Genomic DNA, 19816 nt, shown 5'->3' with positions numbered 1-19816 from the left:
CATTTATTTTGATATTAGTTATATTGAAGAATATATAACGTAGTCTGTTAATCAGTTATTAACTAGAATAAATAATAAAAAGAGAAACTTAGCCTGAATTTATAAACTAAGGTATATAGTTCTTTCAGAAACAAGTGGCTTCATTTATTTCTATGAGATCCTGTGCTGAGGAGTGACTAGTTTGGAGAAGGTCACTAAAAACACAGACACATGAAAGCCAATAGCAAAATAACAAATCAATTTAAACTGGCATACTTTCTGATTAAAAATCACATATATGTATTCATATCTCCCTTTCAGTATGTCTTTATTGAAAAAAATGTTTCCATTATTTAGAAATTGATAAAGGAATTTCTCATAGCAAGAATATTAAAAAATCAGTCAGTCATCCATGACTACTTTTTATGATAGCAATAGAAAGTAATATGGATTTTGCAAGGGCAGGAACCAACCCTCAACATTGCAGAAGTCTAAAAGAGACCCGTCTTTAGAGTATGAACCACACCGATGTTTTGATAGGTGGGATTCCATAATCTAACAAAATATCTGCAGGGTAGACACACATCTGAGGAATTCAAGACAGTGTACTTTGGTTTGAAAATATTATTGGAAATAAATTTTTAAAATATGATAATATGGGCTGAGGTCTTGGCTTAGTGGCAGAGTGCTTTCCTAGCAAGAGTGAGTCACTGGGTTCAATCCTCAGCACCACATGAAAATAAACAAATAAAATAAAGTCATTGTCTTTATCTATAACTAAAAATATTTTTAAAATATGATATATGATTTTTAAAAAATAAGTTCATTTTTAAAAATACTGGGCAGAGAAACTAATGATTGTGAATGAAAATGAAAGGTCTGTTTTTCAGAATATAAAACCTATGTTATGTTTCCTGAAATAGGATAAAAATTCAAGGAGCATAAACCAAACTTTGGGAAGAAAAACCCCTTGCTACCCATAACTCCCAGACATCCCCATACAGCCATTTTCCTGAATGGCTGCTTCTGTTTTGTTCTTTTGCAAAGGGGCATGGGTTGCTAACTGAGGCAGTCCATTGTCCTGTGCTAACATATTTTCCTGTTGTATTCGTGATAAGAGGCCTCAGTGAGGGATGCCCTGTTTGTCAACCACAGACTTCTGAGGCTTATTTATTAAGTCTGTCTCTTTTAGTATACTCCCTGAGAAAGCTGAAAGAACCATACATCTGCATGTCCCCAATGACACTGGGAAAGTGAGCCACCTCATTTCAGGGAATTTGTATCAGTTAAGGTCTCTTGCAGTTTGCCTCACTACCAAATAAATTGTTGACTACCAAGAGTGTTAGCTGAAAGCTGAGGTTTTAAGATGACTGCTCTGAATTACTAGGGGGTGAATGATGGGCTTTATTTTAAAAAATTGGTTTAAAGAAATAAAGTGGATTTTTACTTTGATAGCAGAGTTTCAGATTTAAAGGGTATATGTTTTCTTTCTAGTCTAAAAGACCCAGAGGCTTAATACCTTCAGAGTTTCTGCAAAGAATGGATGCCTTTGGTGTGGCAGGGGCAGCTTTGTTAGAATCTCAGATGCCTTCCAGTGTCAATCAGGAGAGAAGAAAGCAACAGTAGGACCAGTGGTCCTAGGTATAACTCTGATAGGGAACTTGATTAAGGAAGTGAAGGAAATGAAGCAGGGTTTTTCAGTCCCAGGACTGAGTGATTAGTGTCTGTCCTTGTTCTTTGCAGCTCATTTCGATTCAACGGTGGGTTATCTCTTTCTCTTCTTAAGTCCCATAGCACTATGCCTGTGTCTGTCTTATATTTACTCTTGCTATCTTAGACTATAGTTGCTTGTGTATCCATCTTATCTCCTTTATTGAACTGGAAGCCCCTTGGAGAGAGAAAGATAACACTGGACATAGTTTTATCTTCAACGACAAATAGCAGAGGAGAGAATTTAAAAAAAAAAACAACAACAACAACGTGGACAGAAGTAAAATTTCCTAAGCATCTACTATGAAATAGGCCAATGTAACATGCTGGTACTTTCAAAGGATCCAGTAACAAGTTTATGTTGCTTGCCTGACTTTTGAATTAATAGAGATCTATCTATCTAATCCAAAATAGGCAGATAGAGACAATATATCAGCTTTATTTGTGTTAAAATTATAACTGGAGGATAGGATTAATGGGTGCAGCAGTTGGGATTTCTAGGCAAACTATCCCACCTGATCACAGGTGTTGCTGGAAAATCTGTCTTCTCTATGAGTTGTCCTGCTCAAAGTGTACATGACAGCAGAGTAGTCCAGAATGGGCACTTTTTGCAGACATTTGTGGATCCCAAAGAGAAAACAGGAAGGTGGATGGAACCACAGCCTACTTTCTTTCCCAAAACTCACCAGTGAGGTAATTCATGAGGTAATTCACTCTTCCTCCCTGGGGAAGAGTAGACTGAGTGAGTAAGGGGACAAAGAGACACCAGGAATGTTTTGCTAACAAACATTCATCTCTCTTCATATGGCCATGAAACTGGGTCTTCCCACCATTTAAGTGTTTTCCTACAACATCTCATTGAATCATCAATATTAGTTTAAGTACTGTTATCCTGGTTTTATAGACAAAGAATAGGAAGCACATATGCTAAGCAACATGCTCTAAATCTAACTGTATGTAAATGTCAGAGGCAATGTTTGAAACCAAAGTGCATAAGAGATAATTTTTTTTTTAAGGAGGATAGAAGTAAAATTTGTGTGCTCTCTGTTTGACCATGCACTGTACACAGATTCACGTTTGGTGAATGAATGAATGAATGAATGAATGAGTAGAGAGAAAAATTCTGCATGTATCTACATAACTCGGGTATGTGTCTGTAATTTTAACTGACTCAACCTTTTTAAACACAATGAGTTTTGTATTGTAAGTGAGTCTTAATAAATTAAAAAAGGATAACTCTTTCTTTTGTACATGAAGATAGACTGTCTGGGAATGTTCTGAATTTTTTTCTGCAGTATGTATCAGTCTTCATCAGGGAACTGCTTCAACCTTGACATTCTGTTACAGCACAAGTTTAGGAGTTACTTCATAAATGACAAAGAGAAAAAAATACACAAAAGTAGACATTCCTTCATAATTTTTTCAAGTATTTTTATGAAGGCAAAAACAATGGTGTGTGTGTGTGGGCATTGAATATATACACATAATAGTGTTTTCTTCAATTACCAAAAGCCTTTAGTGTTTGGCAAAAATTCATGTTTTTCCTTAGTTGAAATGGTACACAGAAACATTCTAACATTCTCTAAATGTAGGAAGAATTATCATAAAAGAGGATTCTGATCAGTTAAATTTTCTGAACAAAAAAAAATTAAATAAATAAGTAAAGTCAAAGAGGTTTTAAATTGCCAGGTGTGTGTATGCCTGTTAATTCTAGCTACTCAAGAGCTGAGGAAGGAGGATCACAAGTTTGAGGTCCTGTTTCAAAATTTAAAAAATAAATAAATAAAAAGAGCTGGGGATGCAGATCAGTGGTAAAATGCACCCCTGGTTCAATTCCGAGCAACACATACATACTCACACACATTCAGGTGTCTGCACACACACAGATGGTTTAAACTTCAGCAAGAACAATACAGACTACAAATAGGGAAGGCTTTCCTAATATGATAGTAAGGTTATTAAGCAGATAACCCCATCTTGGAAATTTCCCATCAGCATAATAACCAACTGCTTTAGATAAAATGCTACTGTTGAGTACAGAGTTGGCCTTGGTGAACTTGCAAAGCATATGAAATAATTATTTGTCTTCTGTTTTTTTCACTTAAGGTTTCACACAGTAATTTTATGCCCAGGATGCTTAATGATACTCTAGCCAGTCCTGGTTCTTTCTATAGCTACATATTTCTACCTCCTCAGTTGGCAGCATCTTTGAGGGGACCAGAGAAAGCCCAGCACCTCCTAGAATGAACCAAAGAGTTAACTGGATCCCATTAGAGGAATTTGCAAGACCAGCCTGTCAAACAATCTCTTGGAAGCCCAGGAACACAGCTACAGGGGCAGGGATAATTATTTACTATTTCTGGATCCCAAAGATGTTCTTATGGAAACTGAAGCTTTTTGTGTCCTCTCTCTCACTGCATTTCCCACCCCCCACCCCTGTGCCAAAAATCTGTGGATTAAATTATGATCAAGAGTAGTGACACAAGTCTTTGTCACACTTCCTCTCATTCTACTGGTCATTCTTGATGCTCACAGAGGGCTCCTTGCTTCCTGGATGGATATCACTGCCTCAGTGGAATCCCTTCTATTCTTTTTTAAGAAATGGGATCTTACTGTGTTGCCTAGGCTAAACCCAAACTTCTGGGCTCAACCAGTCTTTCTGCCTCAGCCTCCAGGTAACTAGGACTGTAGGCATGCACCATTGTGCTGGCCTACTTTTTCTATTTCCTGTTTAGATTCCTTCCCTGCCCCTCCTCTTCTTTCTCTGCATCAATGAGATAAACTCCATGATGAAACAAAACATAATTTGTATTACTCTGATATTCTCAAATACCCAACTACATCTACCCAGAAGATATTACTGGCCAGATTGATGGATCAATTGAGAAGAATGACAAATGAAAAAAGGAGAACTAGATTGTGTTTCTACTTCTACAAATAAATTGTTTGAAACTTAGAGGAAATTGGTCATTCTCTCCAGGTCTTAATTTCTGTCCTTGGTTGATCATGGCCTCTATGAGTTGAGGGCCCTGGGCCAATGCAGCACTGTGACTCTGTGGTTCTGATTAACCTGCTCTGTATCTAGTGCATGCTGCTTATCAATCACATCCAAGGGAAAGGACACTGGAAAGGATACATATTGAACAGGAAAGCCTGGCATATAGTGCCACTTTGTTCACCAACTAACTTTATGAACTGGTGCAAGACATTTAATTTCTCTGAGATTTCATCTATGGAAGCTTTTTCTTCAGTTCAAATATCCTATGACTTACAACAATGGCATTCTGAATTAGAATTTCTGTTTATTCACATTATCACATCCAATGTGTTTGGGGGGAAATATCACTCTAAAATATCAATAAAATTACTTTAAAATATTGTAACAATCAGTTGATGAAATCACATGCCTTTATGAATGGATAATGTATGTTCATTTATTTCTCTCAAGCAGAAGAATTTGTCTCAAGTGTCTAATCAATGTTTATTAGCTTTGTTAGTTAACTTATTAAAATGTACAGTAATTATTCAAAAAAGTTTCTTGACTCCATGGGACTACTAGTCTCATTAGTTATGCTGCTGCACCAATGGTTTAGAGAAGCCACATGAAGAAAGAGTCCAGGAAGTTCAAAGTTTTACTTATTCTCTAGAAATGAAAATGTGCTGTGCCCTTTCAAATATATCAGATTTACTTTGAGCAAATATTTACAGTAAGACCTACTGATAACCCAATGGCTTAACTGGTAAACTTTTAAATGACAACACCTACATGATTGGGATTTGTAGATAAGGAGATCAATAAAAGGTGTATTGACTGGGTGCTTGCATGTATTCACATTGAAAGAATGGGTGTTCATCCAACCATTCATTCAATGAATATTTATGGAATTCTACCCTGAGCTGGGATTGGAAAAGTGGAAAGACAAGATCCTTTAACTTGGGAATCCTTTTCCCAAGATTCCCAGTCTAATTAATAATAGTAGAAACCTATAAATAGTTATAGTGCTCTACTATAAGTTCTACACCATGGTATATACAAAAGGAAAGGAAAGGCAATGCAAAAACACTTTGTAAATAATGTCTAGAAATAAGAACCAATAGATTTAGCCTCCTCACAAGGACCACGGGTGTTGGAATAAGATTCAGAATAAAGAATGGCTATACGTGAAATAGTAAAAGGAAAATATACAATGATAAAAAATGAATATACATATAGAAAGGAACCTATGGATTTGAGAATAAGAAACGTAAGACATCTAAAAGTGTAAATTGTTGAAATCCAAAACTCAATAGACTGGTTGAACATATGCAGTAAAGACAGAAAAGAAAATATAATATATTAAAGAGACAAGGAGGCTAGCATGGGAAGGTCTAATCAGAGCCACAGAAGAGGATGCTGGGAAGAATCCTAGCCTCTACCCCACATGTCAGCAGCACTCACTCTTCCCAGTTGTGCAAATGAATACACCCACATGTCTCTGGGGGACCAAATCACTTCAATGAAGAACCACTGTCATAAAGACCACGTGAGAAACAAAAATTACTGATCTATTTCATTCATGGTTGTGGGAACCAAAAGTCAGATAGCAATAGAAAACTGAATTTAAAAGCAAATAAAATGCTAACATCCCATTGGATTATCACTTGAAATGCAAAGATAGTTGCATACTTGAAAATCTGTAAATGTAATAATGTTAACACACTAACAAAGAAGAAAAATCTTGTCCTTTGAGTGCATATATACATATATGTACATATATTAAAATATCTACAGCATCCAGTGGCAGGCAATGCCTTCTCCTCATTTGCTCCTTTGATCTATTCCTTGTAAGAATCCATGTGAACTATGAATCAGAAAACATGCTTTAGGTTCAGCACTGTGCCTGAGATCAGGGGATACCAGTGCAACTGAGCTAATCAGAAGCTTCTGCTTCTCCACAAGTTTATATCTCTTTAGAGGAAAAAGTTGAAGAAAAAGATTAGCTAACAAGGCCATTTGCAAATGTTTCAATCCCATTTAAGAGCAGACTCTATATTTATTTTAATAGCACCACAAATGTCCACTAAAATGTTGATTTGTACTTAAAAAGCAATTCAAATATATATTAATGCCAAGAAAAAGTCTTTTAAAATGACTGCTTAATTCTATGGCTGTAGCATTCAACACAATGTTGTTTGAAACCAACTGACCTTTACCGTTTCGAGCTAGTGAAAGAACACGGATGACTCATTAGTGCACTCACATGAAGTTTTTGCATAGTGGCTGGCACAATGCTCATTTGCTGTGACTTTAGAATGCACTGGATTGCAAAAGAACCTCTATTATTATTTTTTTTTTAAAGAGAGAGTGAGAGAGGAGAGAGAGAGAGAGAGAGAGAGAGAGAGAGAGAGAGAGAGAGAGAGAGAATTTTTAATATTTATTTTTTAGTTCTCGGCGGACACAACATCTTTGTTGGTATGTGGTGTTGAGGATCGAACCCGGGCCTTAAGTATGCCAGGCGAGCGCGCTACCGCTTGAGCCACATCCCCAGCCCCCCTCTATTATTTTTTATTTAACTATGTATATAAATAAATCTGAGATCATGGTATGGACAACAATTGAACAAGCTAAATCTCTAACATTACTATCTCCACCAAATAGTAGCTTACAGAAACAAGGAAAAGATGCTTAAATGAATGAGACTGAGGGAAGGGTCTTTTGCGGGCAAAGGGCTCCAATCCATGCTACTACCTGCGGTTCTACATTCTGGGAAGGGGCATGTCAATGTTACCTCATTATCAAACTCTTGAGTCTCACCAATACTGACCTCACTCTTACACAGTCTGTACAAGAGGACTTCAATTTAATGAAGCCATGGAAAGCTCTTTTCTCAATATTTTAACATTTACATGAGCCACCAAGAGTAACTAACTTCAATTAAAATAGGATATGAATGAAATTAAATGAGCTAGGGGGTATAAAGTCTAACATGCTTTATCAACCTAACAGCTATTATAAAATAATAATAAAAACTGTTATACCTAACAATGGCTAATTACTGCACTCATCACCGGGAATGTATCCATAATAATGACGATGATGATCATAATAACACCCAACTAAAGAGAAACAGTAAGTTACTGCCTCGCAGACAAGGGAAATGTCATGAAAAATGATATTCTCATTTTACAAGACTGCATTGTCTTTAGTGGCCATCACCACCCTGGTCCAGACTCCTCCTCTTCCCTGTCATTGAATCCATACTGAGAACACTACCACCAAATAGTCACATCCAGAAATAAGCATGATTACACTTGACTAAAAAGAGCCTGGATGAATTTAGGACTTGCCTTTGTGAATTTCTACCTTTCCAGGCAGAGGACCCTATCTGAGGTGAAGCCTGTCTCCGGAAGGCTCGGATTCCCTTGTCCTTGAACACATCCAAAGTGTTTCCTGTTGCTGCCTGTCCAAGCCTGCTGGAAGACACTAATGAAAGGAACTGGATCAAAGATCTAAACTAGCAGTCCCCACACCCAGAGTCCCAGCCCCAGGCATCCTCTGTAGGGACATTTTTTTGTCTATTCTTTCTCCTACCAACTTACTCACATGGGCCCCTCATTGGGAATAGATGTCATTAGGAAGAAAAAAAATTAGTGTGATTTTGTAAGGTCAATGGTAAAACACAATTAGGACCGATGCTTTTATACTGTGACCTTAAACTAATAAACAACAATCCTGAATATATAAAATGTTTGGGCATTTTAGCAACATGAATAGACAGGGGGAAAGTCAAAATAGTTATAAGGCATGGCACAAGTGTTCCCTTTAGTCTAAGATTTCTCTTCTTAAAGCTTAAGAGAAGGAAGCACTCTCTGGCTCCCATTCCGTTCCTGTGAGAGCAGCAACTGAGTTAATATACAAAGGTACAATGCTCCTACTTTGTGCTAGCCACTATGCTAAGTGCTTATGTGCATTATCTTATTTAATTCTCATAGCAAATTTTGTGACTTTTTGATAACTAGCATTATCCTAAGTTTTACGGTTAAGAGAGTCTTAGAATGTTGAAATACCTTGCCCAAGGTTACACAAATAGTAAGTGACACAGCTAGAACTCAAACTCTAGTTCACTTAACCTCATGCTATAATGTCTTCAAACATCATTTTATAAGGTTTGGGCAAATGTTTCAATCTTTCCTTCTAATCAATGAACTCCTTCAGGGAAGAATTTATTCCTCATTAATTTTTATATTTCCAGAGCATGAAATAATGCCTAATACAGAGCAGAAATTCAGTGAGTGTCAAATGAATAAGATGACAAATCAATAAACAAAGGAAGGAAGGAATTAATTTAAAAAGGAGACAGAACATTGAAGTTTATGCAAAAAGTTAATTCTGCACTAAGAATACTATTCCTGTGGTTAGTTTTGTGCCTCTGCCTTTCTATTGTAGCAACATATGAGTATTTTATGATAAGCACCATTTTTACTTTAGAATTAAATGAAATGCTTTCAAAAATATGTACTTTACCCAGGGATTTAAATGAACGATTGAAATTCCATAATCAGAACATGACACAACCAAACCAGCATATAATCATATGTTTCCTATAATAAGCTACTTGAAGTGTTCTAATGGGTTACAATTTTGTAATCTAGGCATGAGAGGAAGATCTGTGCTCTTGACAATATTCAACACAAGCACTTCAACTGGCTCTGGATAAAAGAGAAACCCCTCTTTTGCATTGCATACATGCTCTCTTTTTTCCTTATCAGTAAGCAGACAGTCTTAACTGTTACCTTCACATCCTCTGCCATCTTCTTCCAGCTGCTGGCCAGCTTGACATTTGCAATAATAACTGCCAATTGTATTACAGCACTGGTCCTGACAGCCACCATTGTCAATAGTACATTCATTTATATCTGCAATTGAATAGTTAAACAGAATCAATCTCCTGAAACTAAACACACAGAAAGAAATTTCAGTGGCTCTCCTAAAAATGAACCAGCACAGTGACATCATCCTTTGACTGCAGATTAAATGAAATGGACTGGCATCTCATTTTAGTTAGAGCCAATGCACTCTAGGTTTGATGTAAAGAAAGAGACACATTATAATCTTTGGTATCTGAAATGCTACTTTTGAACAGTGAACTGAGGACATGGTGTGGCTTTTCATGTTTGTGACATGGATTTTGGAGACTTACAGTACAGATCCAGATATTTCACATCCAAGTCATTGTTTGAGGATGAGTCTGAGAACAGAGACAGAGATTAGAGTCAGGACACTAGGTCACCTATTTGTTGTTATCAGTTCTTCAAATAAATAACTGCTGAGCATCTCCTCTTGCATATTCTTCAATGTGCCAGACAATGGGAGGAAGGTGAGCCTGTAGTTCTGTAGTTTCCAAAGGTTGACACCTAGCTGGGATTGAGGACTAACCAAGTATAATATGTTGTGTTCATGGATTGGATATTCCCACTTCTAATCCTGTGACCAGACTTATTCTTTCAGAGAGAGCTGAATTTTATGTATTCCTACTATCCAACTGTGGCTTACAAGTATTCTAACCTATCTGCAACTTTGACAGTGGCCTGTGAGGTGACTTGTTACCAAGGTTCCAAGGTTCCTTTTTTTTTTTTTTCTTGATTGGGGATTGAGCCCAAGGGCTCTTTACCACTGAGATATATATATCCCAAGCCTTTTAAAATTTATATTTTAAGACAAAATCTAACTAAGTTGCTGAGGTTGACCTTGAACTTGCAATCCTTCCTGCATCCAGAATTGCTGAGATTATGTGTGCACCATTGCTCCCAGCTGATTTGCTACTGTAGTTATACTCAAAATACCATCTCACTCCAGTAAGATTGGCAGCCATTATGAAGTCGAACAACAACAAGTGCTGGCGAGGATGTGGGAAAAAGGGTACACTTGTACATTGCTGGTGGGACTGCAAATTGGTGCAGCCAATTTGGAAAGCAGTATGGAGATTTCTTGGAAAGCTGGGAATGGAACCACCATTTGACCCAGCTATTCCCCTTCTCGGTCTATTCTCTGAAGACCTTAAAAGAGCATGCTACAGGGACACTGCTACATCGATGTTCATAGCAGCACAATTCACAATAGCAAGACTGTGGAACCAACCTAGATGCCCTTCAATAGACGAATGGATAAAAAAATGTGGCATTTATACACAATGGAGTACTACTCTGCATTAAAAAATGACAAAATCATAGAATTTGCAGGGAAATGGATGGCATTAGAACAGATTATGCTAAGTGAAGCTAGCCAATCCCTAAAAAACAAATGCCAAATGTTTTCTTTGATATAAGGAGAGTAACTAAGAACAGAGTTGGGAGGAAGAGCATGAGAAGAAGATTAACATTAAACAGGGGTGAGAGGTGGGGGGGGGAAGGAAAGAGAAGAGAAATTGCATGGAAATGGAAGGAGACCCTCATGGTTATACAAAATTACATACAAGAGGAAGTGAGGGGGAAAGGGGGAAAAAAACAAGGGGGAGAAATGAATTACAGTAGATGGGGTAGAGAGAGAAGATGGGAGGGGAGGGGATGGGGGATAGTAGAGGATAGGAAAGGCAGCAGAATACAACAGACACTAGTATAGCAATATGTAAAACAGTGGATGTGTAACTGATGTGATGCTGCAATCTGTATATGGGGTAAAAATGGGAGTTCATAACCCACTTGAATCAAAGTGTGAAATATGATATGTCAAGAACTATGTAATGTTTTGAACAACCAACAATAAAAATTAAAGGGAAAAAATGGGCACCTCTACTTCATGTTGACAAGCTGACTTGGATAGATCTTTTCCCATGAGATGAGTGTGCCTGGAAGACACAGTGAGTGGAAAGTGCAGAGAAAGTGCATAGGTGAAGGTGGGAGAGAGTGTTAGAAGACCTAGAGAGAGAAAGAAAATGAGTTAGTCAGGAACAGCAGAAGCAAAATGAGAGCAAGACAGAGCTGTGCCATCATAATGTAGCCTGCAGAGAAGGGAACAACTGGATGCAGGAGCAACAAGGTACCAGGCAGAGGGATCTTGACTGTGCCTCTTGACTGGATACCATTGATTTTGTTTGCCCCTCAATGTGCTGCTGTTGAGACTGCTTTTATACATTGTTAGTTAACTTTTCATTGAAACTGTGTCTTATACATAGAAAAGTATACAATTCCTAACTACACACTTTAAAGATTTTGCAGAAATAAAAATATATCAATGCAATTTTTTTTCTTTATCATGTGTGTGTGTGTGTTGCTGGGGATCAAACTCAGGGCCTTGTGCATGCTAGGAAAGTGCTCTACCACTGAGCTACATCTTAGCTCACCAGTGCAATCTTAGCACACCACTAGATCATGACTAGCACCCAAGAAAACCCTATCTTACTGAAGGCAACTGTCTTGATAATGTATATATAGAATCATATCATAAATAATTTGTGTGTCTGTGTGTGTGTGTGGCTTCTTTTGTCTGTAATTTCAGTTTACAACACATATCATCTTGTTGCAAATATTTATAGTTCATTCATTCTTATTACTGTATATTATTCTGTTCTACAAACATACCACAATATTTGTTTATCCATTTCACTGATGATGGACAATTGGCTATTTTTTGATTTGTTTGTTTTTGGCTACTGTGAAAAGTGCTGCTGGTAACATTTCCATACATATCTTCAATGAACTTACATACACATTCCTGTTGGGTAATATATCTGAGACTGGCTTTTCTTGGCCAAAAGTTATGGCATGTTCTACTTTAGTAGTTATAGCCAAATCGCCTTCTAAAGAGATTATTCTGATTTACACTCACACCAGCTGTGTATTGGGGACCAGATGCCACTCATTTTTGCCAACATTTGGGATTTTCTGTTTTTTCATTTCAGCTCTTCTGAGGAGTTTATAATTGCATCATGTTGCAAATTTAATTTGCATTTTCCTGATTATTAATTAGGTTAAGTACATTTTCATGTTATTGGCCATTTGGATGACATCTTGTTGAAATGCTTATTCAAATATTTTGTCCATTTGTTCAATTCTTAAAATATTGGTTCTTTTACTTGTTGGTTTTCAAGTGCAATGTTAAATAGAATTGATGGCAATGGTCATCTTTGTCTTCCTTCAGATATTAGAAGGATAGTTTTTAATATTTCCTAGTAGGTTAATGTGTGCTGTAAGTTTGAAGATACATCTATATTTCTATTTCCATCTCCATCTATCTATCTAAAGAGATTCGTTTTATCAATTAAAAATTATTTCCACTTCTTGTTTTCTACATATTTGTATCATAAATAGATGGTAAATTTTATTTACTACTTTTTGTGAATCTATAATCATATGATCTTTCTTATAAATTCTGTAATGTAATGAATAACATTGATTGATCATTGCATCTCTGAAATAAACTTGATCATGATACACTAATTTTTATATGTGTGTGTGTGTATGTATGTGTGTGTGTGTGTGTGTATATATATATATATATATATATATATATATATATATATATATCAGTCAGCTAATATTTTGTTGAGAATTTTGTGATTAAGTTCATGGGAGACATTTGCCTGTACTTTTTGTATAATATTCTTATAGTACTAGGTTTTGGTGCCCATGTTGTACTGGATATGTAAAACAAATTGGAAGCTCTTTCTCTTTGTCTCATCTCTGAAGAAACTGTATAATATTGGTGTCATTTCTTACTTAAATGTTTGGATGAGTCCATTTATGATGCTATCTGGGGCCTGGGATTATGTGTTTGTGTGAGTAAACTTATTAATAAATTTAATTTATTCAAAGGGGAACAAAGGGAAGGGAAGTGGGATGGAAAAGGAAAGACAGTGGAATGAATCTGGCATAACTTTCCTATGTACATATGTGAATAGACCACAGGGAACCTCACCATCATGTATATCCACAAGAAATTTTTTTAAATATGAGGAAATGACAGAAAGATCATCAGAGAAGGGGGTAGGGGTGAGGATAGGGGAGGGGACGGGGAGAAACTGGAGACCTAATTAGAACAAGATAGATTCCATGCTTTCATAATTATGTCAAAATGAGTCTACTGTCATGTATAACTAAAAAGAACCAATGAAAAAAGATTTTAAAAATCAATTTATTGATTATATATAATATTTAGTTTTTAATTTAAACATGTTAGAAAAGTTATGTTTTGAGAAATTTATCCATTTAATATAAATGTTCCAATGCACTGTTGTTAAGCTCTTTATAATATTCTCATACTCCCTATATTTGAAATTCATAATACGTGCATTCTTTCTCCTCCTCCTTCTTCTTCATGCTAGAAATTGAATCCAGGGATGCTAAACCACTGAGCCATATCCTCAGCACCCCCTCCCTGCATTTTTATAATTTTATTTGAGACAGTCTTACTAAGTTGCTGAGGATGGCTTTGAACTTGTGGTCCTGCTGCCTCAGGTCCTGAGCTGCTGGGATTACAGGTATGCCCTACCGTGCATGGCTCTTCTTTTCTCCTTGACCAGTTTTATAAGTTATCAATTTTATCTTCCCATCTATCATCTCTCTATTCTGTCTCAGCTCTCTGTCTTAGCTACCTCCCTCAGCTCTATATCATCTGTTTTAGTCTTTTCCAAGAAAAATATATTTTTGGTTTTATTAGTTTTTAAGTATTGCATATTTTCCAATTTAATTAATCTGTGCTATAATCTTTACTATTGCTTTTCTTCTACTTTGGGTTTCTCACAAGAGGGAGATTTAAATTGTTGCTTAGTTTTTCTTCTTTTAAAAATATTTCTGGGTTGGTTCCACAGTCTAGCTATTGTGAATTGTGCTGCTATGAACATCGATGTGGCAGTATCCCTGTAGCATGCTCTTTTAAGGTCTTCAGGGAATAGTCCAAGAAGGGCAATAGCAGGGTCAAATGGTGGTTCCATTCCCATCTTTCCCAGGAATCTCCAAACTGCTTTCCAAATTGGCCGCACCAATTTGCAGTCCCACCAGCAATGTACAAGTGTACCCTTTTCTCCACATCCTCGCCAGCACTTGTTGTTGTTTGACTTCATAGTGGCTGCCAATCTTACTGGAGTGAGATGGTATCTTAGGGTGGTTTTGATTTGCATTTCTCTGACTGCTAGAGATGGTGAGCATTTTTTCATGTACTTGTTGATTGATTGTATATCCTCCTCTGAGAAGTGTCTGTTCAGGTCCTTGGCCCATTTGTTGATTGGGTTATTTGTTATCTTATTGTCTAATTTTTTGAGTTCTTTGTATACTCTGGATATTAGGGCTCTATCTGAAGTGTGAGGAGTAAAAATTTGTTCCCAGGATGTAGGCTCCCTATTTACCTCTCTTATTGTTTCTCTTGCTGAGAAAAAACTTTTTAGTTTAAGTAAGTCCCATTTGTTGATTCTTGTTATTAACTCTTGTGCTATGGGTGTCCTGTTAAGGAATTTGGAGCCCGACCCCACAATATGTAGATCGGAGCCAACTTTTTCTTCTATCAGACACAGAGTCTCTGATTTGATATCAAGCTCCTTGATCCATTTTGAGTTAACTTTTGTGCATGGCGAGAGAAAGGGATTCAGTTTCATTTTGTTACATATGGATTTCCAGTTTTCCCAACACCATTTGTTGAAGATGCTATCCTTCCTCCATTGCATGCTTTTAGCCCCTTTATCAAATATAAGATAGTTGTGTGGAACCAACCCAGATGCCCTTCAATAGATGAATGGATAAAAAAATGTGGCATCTATACACAATGGAGTACTATGCAGCAATAAAAAAATGACAAAATCATAGAATTTGCAGGGAAATGGATGGCACTAGAGCAGATTATGCTTAGTGAAGCTAGCCAATCCCTAAAAAACAAATACCAAATGTCTTCTTTGATATAATGAGAGCAACTATGAACAGAGCAGGGAGGAAGAGCAGGAAGAAAAGATTAACATTAAACAGAGACATGAGATGGGAGGGAAAGGGAGAGAAAAGGGAAATTGCATGGAAATGAAGGGAGACCCTCATTGCTATACAAAATTACATATAAGAGGTTGTGAGGGGAATGGGAAAATAAACAAGGAGAGAAATGAATTACATTAGATGGGGTAGAGAGAGAAGATGGGAGGGGAGGGGAGGGGGATAGTAGAGGATAAGAAAGGTAGCAGAATACAACAATTACTAATAGGGCATTATGTAAAATTGTGGATGTGTAACCGACGTGATTCTGCAATCTGCATTTGGGGTAAAATTGGGGGTTCATAACCCACTTCAATCTAATGTATGAAATATGATATTTCAAGAGCTTTGTAATGTTGTGAACAACCAATAAAAAATAAATAAATAAATAAATATTATTGTCATTTAAGTAAAAAAAAAAAATTCTGGTTATCTATCAACATGCATCTAGCTACCCCAACAACAAATGATTTAAAAAGACAATTGATTGTTACTATTTTTCTCATTTCTGGGATTGAAGGCTTAGCTGGTTGGTCCTCACTTGTGGTCCCACGATGGCGGAATCAGTGGCAGGTGGGACTGTACTTATAGACAGGCTTTTCATTCACATGCTGGGATACGGCTGCAGTGGTTGGGACATGTGTGTGGCAGGTAGAGTGTTTCCCTCTCTCTCCATGCAGCCTCTCTTCTTAATGGTCTGGAGAGTTTAGATGTATTACATGGTGACTACCATTACCCTGAAGGACCATTCCCAGAGATCCAAACAGAAGCTACATGCTTCTTAGGATCTAGAAGTCATATCGAATCACTCCTCAGATATTTATTGACTAAGTCAGTCACAGGACAGCTGAGAATTCAGGAACAGGAGCAATACCTCCTCTGAACAGAGCCTTGCTGAACCCAGTGTATTGCATCAATGTGTTCATTTGACGTGATATATTTTCCTAAAAATAAAGTATTAGCTATATCCCACAATTTTTGATATGTTTTATTTTAATTATCATTCAACACAAAATATTGCATAATCTACACTGACATTTCTTTCTATGACTATTTAAAGTGTATGTTGGGTGTTTTTCAAATCTTTGAGGAAATTCTAATCATCTTGTTATTATGAAATGCTAGATTAGTACCATGAACAGAGAATATACTCTATGTGAGTTTGATTCTTCAAAATTTTCTAAAGCTTGATTATGTGAAATTAACACATGATCAATTTTGGCTAAAAAAAAGTATATTTATTGGAAAAAAATGTATATTCTGCAATTGCCAGATGTGTTTCTTGTATGTAGACATGTGCAAATATATACAAATAAACAAAACATATACATACACACATATTTATATGTATATATTAAATGCCTATGAAAATGCATATGAAAATCCATTAATTACACTTTTAACTACATTAATTTCATTATTTTATGGATTATCTTTTATGTTTATTTTACAGTTAGTGAAAGAAGCATAGTAAAATCTTTCTGATTTTTACATTTGTCCTTTCATAAACACAATTTTTTTTTTGTCTAATTTGAAGTTTATTTTGAGGTGCATACAAATTTAGACCGCAACAGCATTCTAGTAGATAAAACCCTTTGTTATTATAAAATGTACCTCTTTAGATTTACCAATGTTTCTTTCATTAAAATTGACTTTTTGTGATGTTGGTATTGTTGTATAAGTTTTCTTTGGGTTAGTGTTTGCCTGAAATTTCATTTTTTTAAAGCTTACTTTGAACCATTTTCTATATTCATATATTTGAGAAATTTTCTCTCAACATTTTCTATAAATTTTATTTTAACATGTTAAAATGTTATTTTAAATATTCTATGTCTTTTATTAGACAAAGTAGAATTATAACATAGACTTTCAATGTAATTACTGACATGCTTGTATTAAATTTACCAGTTTGCTATTTTTTTAACTTTCCCATATATTTTATGTTGCTTTTACCTCCATTATTTTTTCTCTTTAAATCTAATTTTTAGTGTTTATTTGCCCTCTGTTTAGATTGTCAGCCATATATTGCTTTATTATTTTTTCAGTTGTTACCCTGGATATTACAATCTCTATTACGAAAGTCTAATATAATTTGTATTTTAACCACTTCCAGATAATGCTAGAATCCACACTTCAACTCCCTTAATCTTGAACTTCTTATATTATTGTTATCATGTATTTTAATTTTATATATTTAGATAACATGGACATTATTATTGCTATTTTGAATAACTGGTAGTCACTGTGGTTTATCTACATATGTATATTTTCTGGTACTTATTATTGCTTTCTGGATTTCTGTGCTTCCTTCTGGAACAATGATTCTTTTGTCTAAAAATTGTCTTAGTCTTTTCATATGTATCAGCTGGCAAAAATTCTTCTTCAGGTTTCTTTTTTGTCAAGAAATGATATTTTTTAAACTGAATTTTTAAATACAATTTTTATTTTAGAACATTTTTAGATTCTCAGAGAAATTGCAAACATAGTGCAGAATTCCTCTGTACCCCATGTATCCCAGATTCTACTATTAGAAATAGTAGAAATATCTTACTTTATTATGGTCCATTCATTATAACTAATGAGTCACTATTGACATTTATTATTAAATAGTTCACACTGTATTCATATTTCCTTAGTTTTTACAGTTCCCTTTTTTTCTGTCCCAGGATTCCCCTCTGGATGTGATATTATATATACTTGTCATATTTCTGTAGATTCCTCTTGGTTTTAAGTTTCTCAGGCTTTCCTTGTTTATGATAACCTTGCATCTTAAGGAAGACTGTTCATCTTGTAGAATTACTCTCAACTTGAGTCTTTTTAATGACTTTTTTCTTATTTTATACTTGCTTTTGGTGTTTCAAAGAGGAAGATCAGAGAGGTGAAGTGCTAGTTTCATGTCAACATGACAACACTGTTAATGTTGACCTTGACCGCCCCCCCCCCCCCGCTAATATAGTATTTGCCAGTTTCTCCACTTTATAGTAGTAAAATTATTCAATTTTTCGCGTTTTTAAATTGTAAGTTTTGGAAAAAAGTCATGCACAGCTCATACCTCAGGAGTGGAGAATTAAGCTCCCCTTCTCCAGAGTGGGTATCTACATAAATAATTTGAAATTCTTCCATACACAAATTTGCCTGCATTTCATTTATTGTAAATTAAGTTTTGCAGAATATTTTAAAGGGGATGGAACTGTAGGTTGGCAGTTGGATTCCTTAAACAGTAAAAGTCATTCCATTATCATTTAAATATCCTTTTGAAAATCATGCGACTGATTTTTGTCTACTTTTGAGATTTTCTCTTTGTTTTTGTTCTTTATATAGTTGACTAGTATATGCCTTGATATATTTTCTTTGTGGTTTTCCTCCATGGAGTTTGTAATGCCTTCTGATTTTGTAGTTCAGGTCTTTCAGTTTTAGAGAAATCGCTCCCACTATTACCTGCTCAAATATTGCTTTTTCCTTATTTCTCTGTTTTTGAGGTCTGTTATCTATGTATCATTTGTCTTGTGATATTTTCTGTTTTAATATATTATGTACATATTTTTGTTCCTGGCTTCAGTCTAGACACAGTCTAGTGACCTGTCTTCCAGGTTATCAATTCTGTTATCAGCTGCTTATAATACCAATTAATCTCATTTATTTACTATACACTATCTTTTTCCTTTCCATTATTTGAAGTATTTTTTTAATATGTATATTATCATTTCAGGTGAAATTTTCCAAGTTGTCATCAATTTTCTTGCACTCTTCTTTGCATTGTTTTATGACAATGGAATTGAACTTTGTAGACATTTCTTTCTTGCCATCTGGTCAATGTTGAGCCTTCTTAGTAGAGTGCATTGGAGGAAGGTGGCAGGAGGAAGTCTGCTCACTTTGGTGCCAATGCTTTATGTTTTTCAGACTTCTGTGTTGCACCTTCGATCAGGCTGCTGCTTTGTCAGTGAGAAGCATCTTTACCAGTAAGCAGTAACCCTGCTAGTGGTGAGTGGGAGCTTGGTGGCGCATAACTTCCATTCAGTCTCACCAGTGCTCCAGCAAGCAGCTTCCAATGAATCTTTCCACCCACCACAATGGGCAGATTCCTGCCACACCTGTGAGAGCTTACTTTCATCCTGATTTGGGGATTCCATTCTTGGGTGTTCTTGAGTCCTATTCACAGTGGCTACTATATATCTGCCATTCCTGTATTCTTCAATGTTCT

The 19816-nt window shown here is 35.9% G+C and overlaps 1 protein-coding gene across 1 annotated transcript in view; it reads right to left on the bottom strand.

Moving 5' to 3' along the window:
* LOC308653302 (EGF-like and EMI domain-containing protein 1) overlaps positions 1 to 19816 on the bottom strand; it is a gene marked incomplete at its 3' end in the record, with an annotated part of 544710 nt that overhangs the window by 150005 nt on the left and 374889 nt on the right. Inside the window, exon 5 of the mRNA XM_081301909.1 lies at positions 9463 to 9585. Coding sequence (XP_081158035.1) covers positions 9463 to 9585 — 123 coding nt within the window. The remainder of the gene's footprint in view (positions 1 to 9462; positions 9586 to 19816) is intronic.

This window comes from Spermophilus citellus (assembly GCF_964194105.1).
Source record: "Spermophilus citellus genome assembly, chromosome: 7".
Taxonomy (NCBI): domain Eukaryota; kingdom Metazoa; phylum Chordata; class Mammalia; order Rodentia; family Sciuridae; genus Spermophilus; species Spermophilus citellus.
This window is presented reverse-complemented; position numbering and strand designations above follow the sequence as displayed.